The following is a 22,977-nucleotide window of genomic DNA, read 5'->3' as shown; positions in this document are numbered from 1 at the left end:
CTGCAAATGGAAAGTTATCCTGTCAGAGAGGGCATCTTAAGAAGTGTGCATTGGCTATATTTTTCTTGATTTTGATCTGACTGGTTAGTCCTCAAGTGCCTCTGTCCTATTTCCACTGTTGTCATTTGTTCACCTGCTGTCTGCTCTCTTTTAGTGATACCACTTGAGTGTGGTAACTTTTCTTGCTTATCATGTGGAGAAGATGCTGCCACCCACAGGGTCTAAGTTATAACTGCAGCTATATGAGAATGATTTATAAGTAAACAGCATTTAGCTCCTAAAAAGATAAATGAAAGGGAGAAAAGGTCAAAAGGTGTCTTGCACAAGGTCTGTTATTATCTTGAGTTACCATTACGCCTTTGCTAGCAGCAGTGGAAATTCTACATATGAAAACATTGAGAAGAGAAATAGTCACACACCTTTAAGCCCCATTATTCAGTAGTGATCCATAGAAGATAAAAATGTTTTAAATTAAGAAGGAAGAATTAAATGTTTTGATAGCTCTAAAATAAAATAATAATCCATGTGTATGAACACTGAAAAATTGTGAGAGAATTAAACACCCTCTACAGCTGCAGATAGTCTTTTTTTTAAAGCTTTAAATTTGAATYCTTRTTGCCCTCATGTGGATGTATACTGTGTTTTTTCAATCAGTTGAAAGTAGAAATGGACAGATTCCATCACGAGAGTRGGAAATACTGCCATACATTTGCCTAGGAAGGACAATTTGAGAACTAAACTGATACTGTACATCTTAGGCAAGGATCTCAAGCAGCATGGCAGTGATATATTCTGTTACTTTTACATAGAAAAAATGCCAATGACAAGCTCTTGTACTCTCTTTCTTTCCCTCTGAATGCATTTGCTCTATTTTCTTTTTGAAAAATCAGGAGTGCCCTGAGTGTTAAGACTATGCTGGCCAAGCTGTGTCCCTGTCCAAGCTGTGTCCATCCAGAGGGAACATGCAGTATRCTTTGAACTCAGGATATGAAACAAAACAGGGAACTGAGCATGAACTCTCTAATGTTCTAGCATGCTGCGACTGTAGGAGCAACAGAATGAAAAAGTATAACAACAACAGAAAGAGAAGAAAAATGCTCTACAGATCAAAGTGCCAAGTTAGAACTAATTGCTTTCATTGCAGTTACTCTCCACTTTATGGGCAATTGCTGTTAAAAAAAGTTTCTGTCTATTAGTGTAAAAAAATATATATTTATGTTTGTACATATATATATATATTTCAAGAACTCATGTTGGAATTGTATTATTACTTCTGTGTTATTGTACCATTAAAAGCTGGTGTACCTTGTTAGCTAACAACAGTATTTCATTGAATATTAGTGGACCATCCACCAATCATGGACAAGTGAGTAATCCAAGTGAAAGTTTCRTGAATAACACTGTAAAGATACCATTGTGATAACAGTTGCTTAGTAGAACATACAGACTTATTCATTGGCATTCTATAAAGCAAACAGCAAAGCTGAATTTGTAACATATCTTCATTGCAATAAAGAGTTTGACCAAATCGCTTTGCCAGTCTTTCTTCTTTAAAATAGTCTGTGCGGAAAGATGAGAGATACAGAATGATCGATAAGCTTCTGAGGATTTTATTTCCTAAATAACTGCACAGCAAATCTGGCTAAGTTTCAGATCTTTCCTAGGCCCTACRTATATTTCAGTRTAAACACAGGACTCTGCAGAGTATTAAATAAATCTGTAAATTATGTTCAGAACCAATTCAGACAGTAACAACTGAGGAACCCTTTTTTAGACAGTGGGAGATAAAAATGCTTTTTAAGGAAAAAAAAAGTAGCATTAATTTGAAGAAGTGTTTAGTTAACATGCAAGGGAAAAGGTAATAGGAATATAGTAACTGAGCAGTTCGTGTTCGGATATCCTGCTSTTCACCTGAATTATTTGTATTTGCTCCCATTGCTGTTAACACCAAAGACTTTCAAGGATAGATTGTCCACAGTAATAAAATAAAGATTGAAAATCAGACCTGATGTGGAAGCCTATAATTTAGCAGGTARAAACAAGGCCTGTGGCTATCCACCACACAACAAGCAGGCGAGTTACCACCAGAAATGATGTAAAGTCACTTCAAGGATGCTGCTGGCAGCAGGTCCCAGACTGCTGTGCTGAACGAGTTGCTCACTGGAGTTCTGTTTCTGATRAGGAGGATTTTATAGGCTGTATGGATCAGACTCAATATCGGAGCTATTGTCAGTTCCTGTCCTATGTGGTAGTACTATAACCTGCTGCTGATGGAGCCTTGGAGCCAGACAGGAAGGAAACACTGAGGCCCATGTTGCAGCCCTTGAATAGTTAGTTAGTAGTTAGTTAGCTACTAACTAACTAGCTGTGGTAGAGACCAATATGAGGCTGAGAGCCTCACGGGAAGTGTGGAAGGAGTTGTACTTTGTTCCCTTTTGAGTAGCCCTATTTGTACAGTTTGGGCTCTGGAGGTTTCTGCAGTTTTTACAAAAAAATTCCTCATTCTTCTGAGGGGCACCTTGCCCTCCTACCCACACCAACGGCTTTTGCTGAGCAGGAGCAAGAATGATCATGACTATCTCATCCATACTCATCATATCTATCTTATCCATCCCACTTCCTCCAAGGGCAGGGAATCCACAAGGTGGGTTGTAAAAGCCTTGCAGAGAGACAGGGTGCTCTCCCTTCTCGTTTGCTTCAGAGAGCTTGCTGTAAGCCAGGAGTTTCCTCTTGAGTGGTAGACTGGGAAGTCAGGGTGGGGAGGGGTTCCTGGCAACAGCAAGTTTTGTAATATAATAAACTGTGGATAAAATCCACTCCTTTTCAGCAGCCCCATCAAACCCGAGTGCAGCAGAACAGTGTTGTTTCCAATGAAGAAAGGGGTCTGGACGCAGAGCTCATGCTTTTGGTAGCTGCAAGCATGTGCAAGGGGTGGAGGAGCCAGRTGAGGATCCTTGGCAGATAGTGTTCTCCAAAGAGCTGAAGACACCGCTGCCTCATGGCYGGGGTAGCTCACTGGGGCCCTGCACGGATGCCTCTTCATTGGCCTTTCCCCCCACTGCCTTCCCTTTGGGGAGCTGAGAGACGTGGCTGTTGGATCTTTGGAGATCCACTTTTTGCACTGTAAACGTGTTCTTCRAAAGAGTAGCCTGTAGCAAGATATTTGGAAGTTACTTCTGTTCACTGTGCTTTTGCTGATAAGCACGAAGTCTGAATTTAATAAAAGTTCTTGTGCATGGGAACCTCAGCAACACTTTGTTTGAACTCTGTAGTCTTTATAGTCACCTTTTTTTCTGCTAATCTCCAATCTCTGTTGCATTCTAGTAATAGTATGGGAACCAATTGCTAGCCAGGAAATACCTTTTTGCATTCAGTTTTCTGGTTAAAATAACAGTTGGAATTTGGAACCGCATTAGCCTCACTAACCATTTGGATTTTTTCTGTGATTTAATATTGTCCTGAAAACAAGAGAACTCATTCTGTACTGCAGGGCACTTGGAACTGCAGTGAGCAGCCAAAGTTATCRGGTATCAGCTGCTCAGTGGTTGCTGCCTCTGTGCAGGTTTTTACTCCATGCCCCACGTAAGGAAGATAAGCTGCCTTCTCTGTGCCTTGGGGTAAAAGCAGGTACGGGGTAATTACGGCAGAGCCGCTGAAACGTGGTAATGTCTTTGTTGTACAATGACRTATCAAATCACTGAAGTCTATTACAGTTCATTTTTTTTTATTTTAGAATATCACATTGGGAGCTCACTGGCAATTTGWTTTGATGTTTATGTTAGAGCAGACTGCTTTATATGGCTTAGAGAAATAGATGGCAAGTGGGCCGTGTGCCATTTTATCTGGACGTTTCAGAGTCTTCAGAGAAAAAMGAACAGCTCTTCTATTAATTTAAAATTACAGTAAGCATTTGCTTTACTTTTCTGGAGGAGAGTATAGAGAAAACTAGATGTGGCACTAACTGCAGATTAATTTGTTTGTTTGTTAAATGATCTGTACAGTGAAAACACTCAGAATCTAAAATCACTGACCAAACATCATAGCAAAACTCCAGGAAAGCTCTAATTGATTCTGTTGATCTTCTGACCAGCAGTGTTATCAGTCATTCCAAATTGTTTTCCCTTATCTACTACTTCCTTAATAAATATTTCAAAGATTCAGGTTAAAAAATTTTGAGTATTTAAAGTACAAGGTAGAATAATTGAAACCATCTTGTAATGCCACTTTGTGTCAAGTATTCCATCTCTCGCTGACCTCATTAGGTGTGCCTAGTTATTAGATACAGTGTTACTAAAGAGTTTTAACTTAAAAGCTGCTTTGATTAATGATTGGTTGAACTGAGGTTTTACTGTGTAGGATTAACTAGGTTTAAAAACGGCAAAATGCCATAGTAGCGTTAATGCCAGACTTTAATGAGAAGCAGAAGTAAACTAAACTCATGTTCTCATTACTTTTATGTCCTGTCCTATTACCACTACTATTCCTAGTGAGTAGTAGCCTAGATTATATATTTCTTACAAATTTATAATCTTAACTATAGCCATACACTTTTAATAAATATTAAATGTTGTTAATTTTAAAWTCAGATTCATTATCTCAGTCTTGCTATCCAATAGAAAAAAATGCCTCATGTTGATTTGGCCTTTTAGTTAAGAAACAATATAGAAGTAAGACAAGATCATACTGGCAAACATTTCTCCCAGTTAAGATATCAGTGTAGTCGAAAAATACACTTTAAACAGTTTTATGTTGTCTGCTACTTGAATTTTATTTTACTCTCATCTTCATAAGCAAATTTCGATCTCCTGAAAGTTTGTAGAGTTGGTAGGCTAGTAATTATAGACTTAGTTTTTTCATTGATCACATATTGCAATATATGATACTGCTGATAAAACCTGCACAATTCTCACTCAAGACAGTGTTCARTCATTTCCTTAAATCCTAGTAAAGTAGATAGAATTTAAGTGTATGTTTAAAAGATGCCAAATTGCAGTGCTGAAGACAGGTTTTTTTGTATGTAGCAGATTTTCAGTCCATGGTGTCTTTGCTGGGATAATCAAGGGGCTCTGAACAGGAAACAGTTTTCCCTCAGGAGTTTGAGGGTGGGTTTTTTCTTTTTTTTTCTTTTTTTTTTTCTTTTCTGTATTGATCCTAATTTCCTGTTTCTCAAAAGCAGTGAATTTCAAATATGGTACTGTTGGACAAAAAATGTGTAATAAGGTTTTGGTTTCTGCACAGTAACATACTGTGAGAATTAAGCCCTGAGCACTCGTAAGCAATAGTAGCAGCTCTTCACAGAGGCGGCGTTGTTTCTGCCAAAGCGTGTAGGACTACCTCCAGCCAAATACTTGGGCTGTAATGCCTGATTTCTCATTGAAATCATGGATATATTGGACTTGACTTAAATAGGATTACTCACTCAAGCAAATTTACACAAGGGTCTAAGGCACATATCCAGCTTTCAGTGAGTTAGGAGTCTACGTACATACTTGTTTGGCTCTGGGCCCTCGGCCGAGACCGTAACTTAGCTTGCGTGAGTTATTGTGTTGAAATTGAGACCTACATAAACACTGTTACTTGTACCAGCAAAACTGGGTGTGTGGACAAGTGCTGACAGTCAGGGATCCGACTTCATTTTCTACCATATTGAAAATGTCTGTTTCCAGTGATGATCTAAATCTATTAACTAAGCATTACATTTGCACTCCCCGTCRGTAATTCCCTGATCACAGAGTTTTTTACCTGTGTATTCTTTTGTCAGTTGACCTATTCATATTATTTTGTTTTTCCTTGCTTAGGAAGAAGGACAACAAAAACAAAGGACAAGAAAAAGAAGAAAAAGAATTTGATGGAAAGGGCTCAGAAGCAGCACAGCATCCTTCTAGCTACAGATAAAACAAGCCAGTAAAGACTTAATTTTTTTAATATATATTTTGCAAAGTGCACAAAAGCTGCTATATGCTCCTGCCCATGGATGCACTACGATTCAGCTGCTTTGACAGTATTGGTGGCAAATAACTTGTGAAAAAAGCCCACAAGCTTGTTTGTTTTATTTATATATTTTTTATTTTATTTTTTCCCTCTTATTTTTGACCTGAAGACTTCAAGGTCAGGAGTGCACTGAGCTGAATCAGTGGAAGTGGTGCTGAAGTGTGTCAAAGATTTAGTCTGAGTGCCTGGCCCGTGTGTTGACATGGAATGGAAGCAAGAAAGAAACCTATGCATCACTGTTGGGCGGACTTGTGCATATTTAAATAACAGAGCAGAAGTCTCGGAGGTGTAGGTACTCTTGCATTTATGGCCTTTGTTTCCTTTGTTTGTACATTTCAAGAGTAAATGGATATGACTTATCTTCCTAGCATTAACGTGCATTGTTCTCAGCACTCATTAAATGAAACAGCTGTATAATAAAACTGCTTTAAGACAATATACCGCAGGAGTTACTGCTTAGAGTTCCAGAAGCACAACAGATCCTATGTGTACATATTACTCTGTATACATATAAATAAACATATTTACTGTACATCTATGCATTTTTATGTATAATACATTATACATGTTTAAAGTTATGTCCTGTTGGTTCTAGTAATATACTTTAAAATATCCAGTAAACGTTTACTTTTTACTATGTTTTAAATATCTTTAAATATTTCTCAATAACTACCAACCAGATTTTTTCATTTGTAAAGCACATTCGGATGGCTAAACTACCTTGTAGTGACCCTCACAGTGGACCGTCAGCTCTGAAATATACTTGCCAGACTTGTAAACTCAAGTCTTTTCTGCTATTCTGCTATCTCAGYCCCTACGCTTCTCACAAAAAGGAGCGGAGCTCTTTTAAGATGATAGGCATGATGATGATAGATGTTTTGAGTGTCAGGAGGAAATTAATATGGAAAGCTCTTGGTATCTAAGATTATATGTGTAGCTTTTCAAATATCATGCACAGTATTATTTTTCTGTTAGCCCTGATCAAGTCAGATGCAGCAATTGAGTACCCAAATAAGGGAGAAATACAAGAAAAATCTGTGTAATTTCAAAAGTGTAGCAAACACTAGTCCCAAGTCCCAGTGTTGCCAGTTATTTATAGAAGTTCAGCATATTTAGTCTGCATCTGTTCACTTTTGCATTTTCCTTGTAGGGAGGTAAAAATGGCTCAGGATGTGTGAACTGTCTTACATTATTGGGCTTGCATTCAAGGAGATTTTTTTAAGGTCTGCCCGTAAAAGTCCACATGAAAATGGCTGTAAATTCTACTGTCACTTATAGAAGTTACTCCACTTCTAGAACTGAAACTATAATTGCATTGTTACCTTCACAAACCAAGGAAAAGGTAAAACAGACCCCTAAAAATGTTTTTGTCATAGATTTAGAAAAATCCCACAAATATCACAATTTTAGTTTCATTTGTTTTATGCTTTATAAATAAACTAGGGAAATAAAGCATCTATAAGCATAAATATATCCATATGTAGCTAGGAGAAATGTTGCTACAAAAAAGTGCAGTGGTTAGTCATGTATGAATATTCTCTACAACTGCTTGTGGACTTCCATTAACCATGAAGTTTTCACCTTCTCTCATTTATAGTATGTTCATATTTACCTAGAGCATAATATTGTTAAGGACAGTGAGATCGTTTGATCCTGGGCTGCTGTTTTGGACTTTAAATGGTTTACTTTAAAAATAAGGACAGTAAGAACTGTTTGCTTACTGTCTGTCTGGTTATCAAATTTGGCTGCGAGTGCAGTGCAAATCCACATAAAATCCTTCTAGTAGTGGTCACAAATATTGTATTAGGCATGTCATGAAAAGAATACTATAAAATACAATAAAATGTTGTCGCAAGCTTCTGAGTAAAATATTTTTGGTCCTTTATAATTTAAGGAGTGTATTTCTTCTGAGTAGAATGTGCATAGAAGAGTCAGAGAAGGTGTATGAATGCAGATTTTCTCCCACTGGTGTGGGAAATTTAGGGGTTTTCCAATCAGATATTGTGGTTGATGCTTACACCACATTTGACAAGGTTACATCCTTTCTGAAGCAGGCACTGTATGTTAGATACACATTGCATTCACTTGTTCCAGTCATCTTCATACTCAGTTTCYTTGAGTGTAGACCAAGAAACTCATCTGTAAGTGACAAGTGTCCTCATGTGTAGTTTTTTTCTTCACTCTAGACATYCGTTTTCATCCTGCCCAGTGGAATCCATCAAAGTATTTGTAGCATTGGAGATTTCATAGAACCATACCTATCCTGAGGTTGGGAAGGACCTTAAGATGTCATCTAGTCCCAACCCCTGTTTGAAACAGGTCCAACATCAAAGTTAAATCAGGTACATCCACAAATGAGGCTTTCACAAACTCTCTAGTCCTCGTTCCATTGTTTGACCACCTTCACAGGGAWWTTTTTTTTCCTTTTTTCTAACTAGAATTTTGCTGTTGCAGTTTGTGGCCTTTTGCTGTGCACCTCTGAGAAGAAGTGGGCTTAGTCTTCTCTACAACCCCTGTTAAGGAAGCTGAACACTGCAAACAGATTTCCCTTTAGCCTCCTCTTCTCCAGGCTAAACAACCCGAGTTCCCTTCACCTCTCTTTGGATGCTTGGTGCTCCATCCCCCTAACTGTGTAGTGGCCCTCCACTGGATTCACTCCAAATCTTTCTTATACTGGGGGCCCGAAACTGCACACACTACCCCAGAGGTGGCCTCCTGGGWGCTGAGCAGAGGAGACTCAACCTCATCACTTTTCCTTTCCTAGATTCCAGSAACAGTCCTCACAACTGTGGCTTTCATACCTTGGAGATGCCTGGAGAACTGAGAACAGCTCTGAAAGGGGCCTGGTTTACACTGTTGTTTCCAGATCTTCAAACAGATATTATTTCTGGGTAAAGTGAGGATAAAAAGATTTTGAAAGCCAGATATCACAGAAACAGCCCATGCCACTCCACCACTTAATTCCTTTAAATCTGATAAGAAATAGGCTTGTAAAGGTCTTACTTTCTTCCTGGTAAGCAGCTTACCTGGTACAGAGTCTACCTTTTTCCCAGTTCAGAGCTATCTTTAATTTGAATCTTGCCATTTCTCTCAAATGCTGGAAGGATATGAAAGAGCTGGAGTTTTATGGAATATGCAGGTTTCGCATTATTTTTATGCCTATAATTTAGCCATTACCTACTGGAAATTTGCTTAAAATTGCAAAAAAGTTGAAATTATTGGGATAAAGAATCTCTGCTATAATTAGCAATCAAAAAAGTATAACATTACAATGATGTATAAAAAGGTCTTTTTCCAAAACACAGTCTTTTATATCTTATTCAACTTTCCCAAAATAGACAATTGCATAACCCGCTCTATACTGAGGACCCCTGTATCCTCACTGTGCCCTGCCTTATCCTGGCCTGCTAGTATGTCTCTCTAAAAAAAAAAAGAGAGAGAGAGAGAGAGAGAGAAATGAAAAAAGCAGAAAGCAGGTGAAATTTTGATGAGATTATTTATTTATATATATATATATATATTTATATATATTATATATAAAGTGTTATATAGTGCATCTCAGCTGTTCCTGCCAGTGAGGAATTACTGTTACATGTCTCTTTTCTTATTTCTGGGGAAAAGAAAGTTGTACTCCGCATTATGGCAGGGCAGATCTTCCATGTTACAAATGTCAGCATTCGTAAGTTTTTCTCCTAGAAATGTTCATATGTGGATTTTATTTGAAATGTGAATGAGACCAATATTCTTAAAATAAACACTTCTACGAAAGAAAAATGAATACCTGTAGAAAACYGTATACAACAGGGCCTCCTTTAGCAGTGTGAGTTTATAGTACAGAAAACTGCACAGGAGAAAAATAGAGAAACAGAGAAAATTAGAGTTGGCCTAAAATGAAACAAAAATCAATTAAATGACATATTAACTTTATTATTTTTTGCTTGCTTTTTTGATAGATATAAAACTTTTTGAGAAAACCTTGACTGAAAGCTTCTAAATTGAGAATATTTTTACAGACAGACTTCAACTTGATTATGTTGATATAATAGTATATATTTTTTTATGAGTGATGTTATCATGTGATAACATGAAATGGATTTCACAGAGGGCCTGAGAGATTTTTTTAATTCAAAATGCATGTCTCTATTACCTCACCAACAAAGTGTGCTTGTYTCTGACTCTATTTCACTTTCCCTTATGATAGTGTAAGCCAGGATAAATTCCAGTAAACTTTATGCTTTTGTTATTTTGGACTGACACCAACAGGAACAAAATGTACCCTTTGAAATCATATCCCACAAACCACTGTCAGGTTTTTGGTTTGTYCTTTATTGAGGACTCTGCACTCTACCTGACAACAATTTTTTCATGAGATGTCTCTGCCCAGGACTAGGCAGCTATGTTCAACRTAAGTATTAGACCAGCCTGACTTAGAGGAATCCTAAGAGAAGGGTAGGTCAGTGGCTTTAAGTGCAGTTGCACTCAGGAATGAAAAATGGTATTAGGAAAATATGTCTAGAAAGAGCATCCTAACTGAACCCAACTACTGTGTAACTTTTCTAGACTTCAATTGATTTTTATATAAAAACTGGCTCTATTTATGCCTAATGAATTCAACCTGAACTCAGGTGAAGTTGGACCGTTTCCTAAACTGGCCTCTGTCATTCTATTTGCTGCAAAAACACTGTTCAGACTCTTTATTTTCAATTATATCTTCAGTGACATTCATGTAATCTTGTTGATTTTAATTGTGCAATACCAGTGGAACTACCTAATAGCTTATAAACCACAAATGAATAAACGCTGAAAATGAGGCTGGTTTGTTTTTCCTCTGTCACTCTCAAAAATAGAAATGCAGCTCAAGAAAACAAAGTGATTGCCCAAACAGTGGCARTCTGACAATATGTCTTGGCCTGAAAATATGTCTTAGCTTCCCTGTCAGACTTTCAGGGGCTTTATGGGAAAGATAAGAGCATAATTTTTCTCCATCAAGTCCTCTTTTTATCAGAAGTTTTAGTGAGCGACTCTTTTTGCTTTCTCTTTCCAAGTGGACTTGAAGGACTTGATTGCCATTTACAGAAACTAAGGCCCTCAGCTACAGTGGGGCTTCTGATCTTTGCTCCAACATTGCTTCAGTCTTTATCTGACTGCTGTCTGGTGATATATACACAAAAAAACTTAGGAACACAGACTGAAACCACAGGATTTCTCACTCCCAGTTTGGAATTCTCCTTTTGGCCTTATGTTCCTTGTTACACAGTGGCCTCGCTTCAGCAGGAGCAGTAAACAGAGCTTCTATCACAAATGTCTTCTACTCCAGTTGTTTTGTTGCGTGTGGATTCAAACTTTCTCAAGCTGGTCCTAATCATTTATTTTGTGATCATATCTTCTTCTCCCTTGAAAGTTGAAGACAAGCATCAGAACTGGCAAATGAGTTATGAGAGAACAGGATTCAGCTGCCAATGCAGGTGAATGAGTTCAGGATATGGTTKCAGCCTGTAAGTCGCATGCTCACATTTCTGGCACACCCCATCCTTCAGTCTTTGCTTGTGAATGCCTCCTCGGCTGTTTTCACAGAATCACAGAATGGCTGATGCTGGAAGGGACCTCTAGACATCATCTAGTCCAACCTCCCTGCTCAAGCAGGGTCACCAGGAGCACATTCCACAGGATCACATCCAGGTGAGTTTTGAAGATCTCCAGAGAAGGAAACTCCATAACCTCTCTGGGGAACCTGTTTCAGGGCTCTGTCACTGTCACCGTAAAGTTCTTCCTTATGTGCAGGCAGAACTTCCTGTGTTTAACTTTGTGCCCATTGCTTCTTGTCCTGTAGCTGGGCACCACTGAGAAGAGTTTGTCCCCATCCCCTGACACCCTCCCTTCAGGTACTTGTACACGTTGATAAGATCCACCTCCCCCAGTCTTCTCTTCCCCAGGCTGAAGAGGCCCAGCTCTCGCAGCCGTTCCTCACAGGGCAGGTGCTCCAGCCCTCTGATCATCTTCGTAGCCCTATGCTGGACTCTCTCCAGTAGCTCCATGTCTCTTGTCCTGGGGAGCCCAGAACTGTACTTGAGATGAGGCCTCCCCAGRGCTGAGGGCAGGATCACCTCCTTCGACCTGCTGGCAACACTCTTCCCAATGCACCCCAGGAGACCATTGGCCTTCTTGGCCACAAGGGCACATTGCTGGCTCATGGTTAACTTGTCATCCACCAGCACTCCCAGGTCCTTCTCTGCAGAGCTGCTCTCCAGAAGGTCAGCCCCCAGCTTGTACTGGTGCCTGGGGTTATTTTTCCCTAGGTGCAGGACTCTGCACTTGCCCTTGTTGAACCTCAGGAGGTTCCTCTCYRCCCAACTCTCCAGCCTGYCCAGGTCTCTCTGAGTGGCAGCACAGCCCTCAGGTGTGTCAGCCACTCCTCCCAGCTTGGTATCATCAGCAAACTTGCTGAGGAGGCACTCCATCCCCTCATCCAGGTCACTGATGAAGAAGTTGAACAAGACTGGACTCAGTACTGACCCCTCTTGGACACTGCTAGCCATATGCCTCCAACTAGACTCCACGTCACTGAGCACAACCCTCTGAGCTCTGCCTTTCAGCCAGTTCTCAATCCACCTCACAGTCCATTCATCTAGCCAGCTCGAGCTTACCTAGCAGGATGTTCTGGGAGACTGTGCCAAAAGTCTTGCTGAAGTCAAGGTAGACAACATCCACTGCTCTYCCCTCATCTACCCAGCCAGTCATTCCATCATAGAGAGCTATCAGATTGGTTAAGCAGGATTTCCCTTTGGTGAATCCATGCTGACTACTCTTGATCACCTGCTTGTCTTCCACATGCTTGGAGATGAAATCCAGGATGAGCTGTTTCATCCTCTTTCCAGGGATGGAGATGAGGCTGATTGGCCTGTAGTTTCCTAGGTCCTGCTCCTTGCCCTTTTTGAAGACTGGAGTGACATTGGCTTTCTTCCCGTCCTCAGGCACCTCTCCARTGCTCCATGGCCTTTCAAAGATGATGGAGAGCGGTCTGTCAACAACATCTGCCAGCTCCCTCAGTACTTATGGGTGCTTCCCATTGAGGCTTGATTTGTGGATGTTAGCTTTGCCTAAAAGATCTCTAACCTGATCCTCCTCGACCAAGGGGAAGTCTTCTTTTCTCCAGACTTCCTGTCTTGTCTGCAGGCTCTGGGATTCCTGAGGGCCTGTCGTAGCAGTAAAGACTGAAGCAAAGAAGGCATTCAGTAATTCTGTCTCATCTGTGTCCTCCATCACCAGAGCACCCACCCCATTCAGCAGCGGGCCCACATTTTCCCTAGTCTGTTTTCTGCTACTSATGTTTTGATGCCATTCTTGTTGTCCTTGCCGGATTTAATTCCAAATGGGCCTTAGCCTTCCCCRTTGCAACCCTGCACTCTCTGACTACATTCTTACAATCCTCCCAAGTAGCCTGTTCCCTCTTCCATATTCTGCGTACTTTCTTCTTCTGTTGGAGTTTTGCCAGGAGCAGCTTGCCCATCCATGCAGGTCTCCTGTCCCTTTTGCTTCACTTCTTGCTCATAGAGATGCACCACTCTTGAGCTTAGAGGAAGTGATGTTTGAATATTAACCATCTCTCTTGGACCCCTCTCTTCCTTTTAGGGCCCTAACCCATGGGATTCCTCCAAGCAGATCACTGAAGAGGCCAAAGTCCACTCTCCTGAAGTCCAGGATTGCCATCCTACCTACTGCCCTGCTTCCTCCTCACAGGATCCTGAACTCCATCATCTCATGGTCACTGCAGCTGAGGCTGCCCACAACCTTCACATCTGCAATCAGTCCTTTTTTATTGGTTAGTACAAAGTCCAGTAGGACACCTCTCCTCATTGGCTCCTCCACCACCTGTGACAAGAAGTTGTCATCAATGCATTGCAGGAGCCTCCTGGACTGTCTGTGCCTTGCTGTGTAGTCCCTCCAGCAGATGTCAGGGTGGTTGAAGTCCCCCATGAGAACCAGGGCCTGTGATCGTGAGGCTACYTCCAGATGTCTGTAGAAGGCCTCATCAACTTTCTCTTCCTGGTCAGGTGGCCTGTAGTAGACACCCACAACAGTGTCCCCCATGTTRSCCTGCCCTTTGACCTTTACCCATAAGCTCTCGACCTCCTCCTCCTCCTCCACCCCAGGCAGAGCTCGATGCATTCCAGCTGCTCTCACATAAAGAGCAACTCCACCACCTCGCCTCCCTGGTCTGTCTTTCGTGAAAAGCCCCTAGCCATCCATGGCAGCATTCCAGTCACGTGAGCTATCCCACCATGTCTGGTGGGATATGAGATCACGGCCCTGCGACCGCACACAGATCTCCAGCTCCTCCTGTTTGTTCCCCATGCTGCATGTGTTGGTGTACAGGCATTTCAAAGAGGTAATTGAGGATGCAGGTTTCGCAGGAGGGGTGCAAGAGGATCCACCATAGCCATGTCTCACAGGCAGTTTTCAATCTGCATTTGGGAAATGAACATATCTATATTGTATAGTAGAAAACTTAGGTATCAGGCTCAACACTATGGCCCCATTTCCAAAGGAAGCTCCTACATTTTAGRTAAAAGAGTGCTGTGCTTATTGTCTTCACAGCGGAGTCTATTTCTGGCCTTCTGTGCTTATGAAAAAAACTTTCCTGATGTTTTAGGAAAATGTCCTAGAAAATTTTATAAGAATAAATGCTGCCTCAGTAGCAGGGAGCTCCAGAGGGCCCTCACAGAACTAAGTGAGAAAAAAAATGGCAGATAAGCTTCTATATAGAGTTTCTGTGATCTTATACTTGACTGTAGCAGTTACAATTCAGTAAAGTGGTCTTGTGGTCACTATGAGCAGTGGCAAAATAAAAGGCCAGTTCTTCTCACCTACAAGAAGGCTGAAGGAAATATAGTCAAAGTTTACAAAATCGTTAAGGCACTGGATAAGGTGAATGCAAAAATGTTATTCATCAGATCCTGTAATAGCATAGCAAGGGAGCAGGTGCTGAACCAATATGGAGATAGGTATAAAAACAGATAAAARAAAGTATTTGCATACAGTGCATATAGGCACTTCTGGAATCTGTTGCCACAAAAGGCTGTGGAGACCTGATTGAATGTTAGTGACAGACGTACTCTGAGCGAGAGGTCGGACTAGCTGACCAAAAACCCTTCCAGATGACATTTCATCAGCATGAACAGGTTCAAGAAGGATTTAATTTCATGGATCTATAAACAGATGATAAGAGGCAATCTAATAAAATCTAATCTAATAAAAGGAGTAGKCAGGTTTGTACATCGCTAGAATAACGAACGACTCTGAGCCAGTGGCTGTGGGTGCCGCGGGAGTGCGAGAGGACGGGGCGGCGGAGGATGGCTAGGCTCACGCGCTCTCCTTCAGCAGGATCGCCCACTGCCCCTGCTGGAGACCGGTGACCTCTGGTTTGACTCATCAGAGCCTCTTTTTTAGATTTTTATATAAAAGCCTCTAGTGCTTGTTAGGTTTTTAGAAGATTTCTTTTCGGTGAGATCGTTCAAACCAATTTCTGCGTTCAGTTCTAGTGAGGCAGTTTATAAAGACAGTCTGTGACTTCAGCAGGGAACAGTGTAAGGTTTTTATTACCCGAAAGTATATTTGACTCTGGACTAAAATCATGGAGAATTTTACGGTTTATGATGAAATGACAATTCATAGAAGATTGGATGAGAATGATAGCCAGTATGAAAGATCAATTTTAGTCTGATTTTTTTATGTGGTTATGTTAGTCATTCATGAATGCTGAATGATGATATTTTTAAAAATCTATATTGATATGCCCAAGATTCAAAATTATATTTCTTCTGGATATAAATAAGAGGTGCAATTCTGAAAAATGATTAGCTGAATGAAGCAACCATTCTTTATTCTTACTCTCATTTTGTTATTATTTTTCATTATTACTATTTCTTATTATAATTATTATTTATTTTTACTCATCAACTTTAACAACCATATATCTCCATCTTCTGTTGAGAAGCATCTTCTGTTGTAAATTTCTGGTGTAGTTCTGAGTTAATTTCTATGTTTCTTCACACAAACAAAGGATTTGTTTTTTTTCCTTGTCTTTCTTCCCCTTTCCTCCTGCTCCCCAGTGCTCCCTAGACCATAACTCAGGGAACTCCCATGAGCTCCAGCCCTGCAGATGCTTTRCAATATGTAGCTGACTTGCAGATGTTTTGGCATGTATTTCTTAGTTAGACAGCCAGCCACTCTGAGGAATATCCAGATGTTATTCAGAGAGAGCACGAGAAAGTAGGTAGTGAAGAAATATATTATTTTTTTTTCATTGTGAGGAAATATATTAATTCTTTCCATTTCTCTAGTCAGCTTCATTTCATTTCATTCATGTGCCTTCAGCTGCATGCACACATGCAGAGGTGTGATGCAAAAAGAAAGGGCAGATGCGCAGTCTGGGAAGCTTCCAAATTCATGTCTTAGAAAAGTGAGATCTTTGACCATAATGGCACTAAAGAGTATCAATGTGTTTTTAAATAGGATATTAGCATTACTGAACTGAATACACAGAGGAGCAGGAGAACTTGGCTAGAAAATGGACCAGAATTTTCTACCATAAATAACCTTATCATAAACCTATATTACCTTTTCCTTATTTAAGTTACTATTTAACAGATGCAAGTATAGACGAAGGCTTCTTGAACAAGTTACCAGGCAAATACAGGGCATTTGAGGTTGGTGAACCCTTTACTTACATTGAAGATGTATGTGTCTGTGTGTACGCCAGCCTGGATTACTCTATCACTGAGGCTTTATTCAAGACCAGTCTTGAAATGCAGCATATATTTCTCGAATTCTAGAGCATGACTTAAAATCTAGAACAAGACCATTCTGATTCCTAAGCAGAATTCTACTATACAACACAATTCCTGAAGTGTGTGTTTTCCTCCATTGGAGTATTTCTCAAAAAGAGCAAGTTATTCTTTGTTTTCACACCACATTTATGGTGGGAGCACCTTCCTGCAGACTTCTTTCAGCCTGATTCTTCCCGCACAGGTAGAGCAGCAAAATTGTCCACTGTCCGCTGGCTGTAGCCAATTTCCAAAGCTACGTTTGCCATGCAGAAGTCACCTTCCTTTTTCTGTAGAAACTCTTGCACCACCATGGCCTTCCATAAATAGATGAAAGGTCTCAAGAGCAGATGAAGCTCCTCAACAACACAGCAGTCCTGAGGCAGATCTGCAGCAATGAGGTCTTTCATATGCACAGTACTGCATGTATTTTCTGCCCTTGTTGGGAAATGGGCAAGGGTGGGTGGGTTAGGTAGACTGAAATACCTGYAGAAACCTACTGAGTGAGATTTAATTAATTTTGATAAGTTATACACAACACTAAGCTCATTTATCCTCTGCTCTGTCGCTTATATGTTATTCTAATTCTCTTCTCTCACGCTAATGTAGAAGCCCTTTTATGCTAATTTTTGCTAGCTGTTGTTTGTAAAAGCGCTTTCACAAAGCGTTCACTGAGGAAAAGAGTTGCACAGAAAGTTTTGCTAATGAGACAGCTCACGCAGGACCAAACTGTTTTTAGCRTGGCACCCACATGCTGTCCACATGGCATCAGCTCTGCAAAACGCACCTGCATTAGTGAATCACAGCTTAAAAAACTCTCAACATCATGCAACTGCTTATGAGGAAGTGAAGAATACTTCTCTAAGCGAAACTCGATAGCAAATCCACCTAGCTGTAGCCACAGTCCTGACCTGTGAGAGCTTTGCTTAGCCTGGCCTGTCAGCAACTATTCTGTAATTCACGTGAACAAACTTTCTACCATGTAGCATACTCCTGTGCTGCATTAGTCTGCTGTGTAGGGGTAAGACGGATGTCTAGGGGCAGGAGCTTCATTAGATACTGCAGCCGAATCTGTAGGCCTTCCTGAGGTTAAGCTATCAGACACCACTATGTTTATCTGATTTTTGAGCTTACAAAAGGTCTATAGATGCTTCGATGAATCACCATGAGTTTCAGAAGCCATAATCTGCTTAACTTTAGTGCAGAACATGACACTACAAGTCTTGGGATCACCTCCAATGGGTCAATTCTTGACTGGGCATAACTGCCAGGACTGGAGACCTTTACCTTCACAAAATTATGTAAAATAMCTCCCTTTATGGAAGAATTTTCCCTCCACTGTGTCCAAAGGCAGAGAAAGGAGGAAAGACAGCCAGTCACATCTGCAAAAGTAAAATCCCTTTTAGTGGCACCACATAATTCTGAATGCCAAACACCCTGTGGTACGAGGATCAGAGACCAAACTACTACTGGAAATRGGGAAAAGATCCTGCTCTTGGCAGTGTTCTACAGATCACAGGGACTGGTAAAGGCTATGACTTTAGTTTACACCTCTACTCAAATCAGGTTCATATGGGCTTGAGAAAAAGCGTGTTACTATCTGTTTCATCTTATTTTTGAACTGTTATTTTGGGAACTCTATTAGACAAAATAGTTTATGGCATTTCATGGTATTTAAATCCTCAGTAGCAAGGCTGTACTATAATTATATAGGCCTTTTTTTGTGTGAAGATTTCTTTGTTACTAAACCTTAGAAATCCTGATGCAGACATCTGAAGAAGAAAAGTTGGAAGTGACTACCTTGCACTTTTGGCACTAATTATCAAAGACTTTAAAAAAAAAAGAAGAAGAAGAAGAAGAAGAAGAAGAAGAAGAAGAAGAAGAAGAAATGGTATTCACATGGGAGAATGGAGAGAGATCTTCTTTAGGTCCAAATTAAATAAATTATTGCTTAATCTACAATTCTTTCATGCGCTTTAAGCATCAATAACTGGATCATATACCAAAAAAGTTTATTTAAATTATTTTCTGTTCTGTGTGATATGTTGGCAGATTGTTTCAGATTTGGATCTAGATGTACCTAAATAGAGTGTTGGATGGTGCCCAAAATATTATCCCATTTTTTTCATGAAAATTCACCCTGACATTGATTCAGATGCAGATGAAAACAAAACCAAACACGTGCTGAGTACCTCCTGACGAGCCAGAAGCGCTGCYGTGAAGCCTACCCTTCAGCATTCTGGAAGTGAGCAGCAGCTGTAGCAAGAAGCACAGGCTCACAAATGCTTTTTTCTGCCAGTGAAATCTCTCCATGGGCAGAGACTCTCCAGACCCATCCCTACAAAGGGAAACACCGCTGTGTTGCATGCTAACACGTTTAGTAATTGTAGGTATGTTGTTATCAGCAGCAGTGACGCAAGCTGCAGTAATAGGTGCATATAGAACTAAAGAAGGTGGGTTACACGGGGCACCAAGATCTCCAAGGGTGAGGAGGCTGTCCAGCATCTCACAGGCTTTGACCACATCTGCAGAGCGGTGCACGACTCTGCAACACACGGGGTAGAAGGTGGTGCATTTAGGTAAGCAGCTGAGGGTCTGAGACAGACGGCTCTGGGCAGGACTCTTGGAGATTGCCAGGCCTTCCACTTTTGCTCTTCTGTTTGTAAGAAAGGAAAAAATAGGGTTTTTTTTGTTTGTTTTTGTTTTTTTTTTCCCAGGGAAAAACGCCTCCTTGGCCAAACCTGTGGCATAACTTTAGCCAGACAGGAGCCCCCCGCGCTGCTGCTCAGACGTTTTTGAGAAAGGCACTGGCAGTCTCCGCGCATGGTTTGGAGGGGTGCTCTCGGCTGGACTCTCCGTCCAAGGCATGAGGGACACCCCAGGGACCGCAGACCGTGGAGGACCCGCGCCAGGGCAGGGACCGCCGCACCGAATGTAACCTGCAGCTGAAATAAGGAAAGTTGAGAGTGGGGATGCAGGAGGTTATGTGTTTATATAAGTACTTTTTATTCGTGTTCTTCTCATTCTCGATACCCAAATTTGTAATCAGAGGGTTTTTTTGCTGGTTGGTACTAAATACAGTAGAGTAAAATTCCCCAAGTCGAGACTGCTTTGCCCACAGCAACACAGGATAAAATAGATTGGCAGCACTTACAGAGCTGAGGTCCCAATTTCATATACAAAATTCTCCTTAATTTACATATTTATTTTGCAATATTCCTGAAAACTGCTTTTCACAGTTTTGGAGCGCTTGTGGGAAACGCTGAAGGCAGCCTATTTAGGAAAGTTAATGCCCACCTGATGAAAGGGTGTTCGCAAGCGCCAGGCCGCGCGGGCGCTCAGGACGGGTCCCGCTGGCCGTTGTCTCCTCAGTAGGGTCAAAGAAACGGAGAGGAAAAAAGGCAAGTGGGGCTGGCACTGTGATCCAGCAGCGAATCGTGCCAAACGCCGGTCGTATTTCAAACCATCGAGCACAACTGCACCATTAACGGGAAACACCTCCGCGGCCCGGGAAGGTTGGCCAAGAGGCAGAGCCAGGCTGAGGGCACTGCTGACACTTCCCGGGTTAGAGAAACGGCTAAAAGCTTGGAGACAGATTAGAACAGCCACCAAGCTAACATTTTTTTCAATAAAAAAGACCCATAAAATGACCTTCATAAAGAGACGGTAAAGGAAACGAACTATGGTGGGTTTGTTGGCAGCTTAACATTTGTTTTATTTTTTTGCTTCCTTGAATTGWATCAGAGGTTGTGTGCGAATATTCCCAGTTAATTTACTGTCTGAAATGATTCATGTGGCAAGGCTGCAGTTGAAACAGATGAGTTTCAATCTCTGAGTGAAAATCTAATGGTAGCGCTAAAAAAAAGCTCTAGGAATTAAAGCGCTTTTAGTAAGGAATTCGTTTAGTAGKTCCATTTTGCTGCCTCATACGCTGTGTCGGGTGGTAGCCGGTAATATTTTTTGTTGACAGTAATGGAGAGCTAGAATAGAAACAGATGCTTAACTTCACGGAACCAGGTAGTCCCAAGCGCCGCGGGCGATACGGGATCGCTGACGGCGTTGCTGCTCCGTCTGCTGGGTGGGAGCCGGTTCAGAACAGCCGAACCCACGAGCCTCGGATCCAGGGGCGCCTTGGCCGAGCACCCGGGGCGTGGGGCACACGCAGCGCCGAGCCGACCCCGGCCGATACCTCCACGGTCAGCAAGCAGCCGCTCGCGCCGGTGAGCTAACCCTGCAGGTGTTGCTGGCCTAACCATAAGCGTTATGCTGATTTTTCRCAGCTTGGAGTATTGCAGTGTTAATCCTCATCTCAAGAATAGCTCACTCCAGTGAGCACCGAAACCACTGTGTTATGCAAGGAAACCTGTTTGTACAAACTTGTCATTTTATTTAATAATATCTGCCTTAGAAAGCATGTGTGGTTCAACAGGGATGTAGTTCAAGCGAAAGACATGAGGGCAAGTGGTTTCTCATCGTGCAGTTTTTCATGATGGGCTTTCTCTCTTGGGTGCGTGCACAAGGTTTTGCAAAAACTGGGGCCTAAATGTTCTCGTGGTTGTATTCTTAAATGGTGTTTTTCTAGCACTCTTGAAAACACTCGGCTGACCATCTAGTGATCAGAATCACTGTTCCGATTTAAAATTAATAAGAAGACRGGACTTTCTCTTCTTGATGTTAAGAAATAGTAGCATCACACAAGTGCTGTTGCAGCTGTTCTCTCCTACCTCCTGCTATGCCTGTTGGGAACCCTTCAGAGATCCTGAACCTTGTGGCATCAAGGGAGAGAGACAYGTTCAACCTTAACTGTCAGAGAATGTCAGTATCCAGATGACACTTTCTTGTCATGCATTTGCAATGAAAAAAGGACACAGCCAAAGCTGGCCCTAGTGCTGAAGCAAATAAAAGGAACACAGGCAGAAATACCGGCAGGAGAAAAAGCCAAAGACAGACGTGCAGTCATGCTGCTGACTGCCCACGCGGTGATCAGCTGGAGCGCATGTTTGCATATTGGTGAGGAGGAGGCTGTGGATGGTCCTTAAAATGTCCCAGATGATACTTTTCATGACTGAATACCCACCTTCCTCCTCCACTCTGGAGAACTGGCCAGGATGAGATTTATCAAAGCAATTAGATGTGGTCTAGCAGTCCTTAACTCAGGCACCAATACTGGAAACACTGTGAAAAAGGGAAAAAAAAAAAAAAAAAAGAGTTCTACTGCCCTAGAAATGCTGCAGAGGGAATTTTCCCAGCAAATGTTTAGTTCTGTTTTATAATACTTCTTCACAGGAGACACAAAATTACTTTCCTTCAGATACCAGCTGTCTGCTGCAATACTTAGTAAAGCTGGGATCCTACCTCAGCATTAATGCCACATGTTCGAACAGCTGCCAARATTTCAAAATTTTTAAAATCTTCATTTTCTCCATGAAATCTTCAATCACTGATCTTATTTTTTGCCTTCATACATTTTTCCTGAGTTGCTGTCTGCAGTTAAGTACCTGAAGGGAGGGTGTCAAGGGGACGGGGACAAACTCTTTTCAGTTGTCCCATGTGACAGGACAAGAGGCARTGGGCAGAAATTGAAGCACAGGAAGTTCTGCCTGACCGTGAGGGGGAATTTCTTCCCTGTGAGAGTGACGGAGCMCTGGMACAGGTTGCCCAGAGAGGTTGTGGAGTCTCCTTCTCTGGAGATGTTCAAGGCCCGCCTGGATGCRAYCCTGTCYAACATGCTCTARGTGACCCTGCTGAGCAGGGAGGTTGGACTAGAYGATCTSCAGAGGTCCCTTCCAACCTTACTGATTCTGTGATTCTGTGATTAGGTCCTCTCACCCTGTGGTTGTCCTCCAATTCAAGCTCTCTGCACAAAACGAGACAATATTCAGGCATCACACAATGAATAATTTTATTATATGGAAGATAAGAAGAATGTATGTAAATATMAATTAAAAATGATATTTTTAATATTAGCTTAAAGATATATTGATAAATTTAACATTAAATAAAGCTTAAGCTTAAAGAGGCATATATTTAAATCAAGCAATGGAAATGACTCAGAAGGTACAAAGCTTTAAGGAGGTATGACATATTTTGTTTAAGAGAATTCTGCAGTGATGATGATGCTAGTTTTTGGATTATACTTCGTGCAGATTTCTATGTGTCATAA

General features: G+C 41.3%; 2 protein-coding genes across 2 annotated transcripts in view; one reads left to right on the top strand and one right to left on the bottom strand.

Moving 5' to 3' along the window:
• RSPO2 (R-spondin 2) overlaps positions 1 to 7,846 on the top strand; it is a 52,545-nt gene extending 44,699 nt beyond the window's left edge. Inside the window, exon 4 of the mRNA XM_085309771.1 lies at positions 5,799 to 7,846. Within this exon, the coding sequence (XP_085165897.1) occupies positions 5,799 to 5,908 (110 nt within the window). The 3' untranslated portion in view covers positions 5,909 to 7,846. The remainder of the gene's footprint in view (positions 1 to 5,798) is intronic.
• The window catches only part of EMC2 (ER membrane protein complex subunit 2), a 604,202-nt gene that overhangs the window by 279,890 nt on the left and 301,335 nt on the right, over positions 1 to 22,977 (bottom strand). The gene's annotated exons all lie outside the window — the stretch shown is intronic.

Source organism: Rhea americana, unplaced genomic scaffold (assembly GCF_003343005.1).
Source record: "Rhea americana isolate MKP2758 unplaced genomic scaffold, rheAme1 scaffold_0, whole genome shotgun sequence".
Classification (NCBI taxonomy): domain Eukaryota; kingdom Metazoa; phylum Chordata; class Aves; order Rheiformes; family Rheidae; genus Rhea; species Rhea americana.
This window is presented reverse-complemented; position numbering and strand designations above follow the sequence as displayed.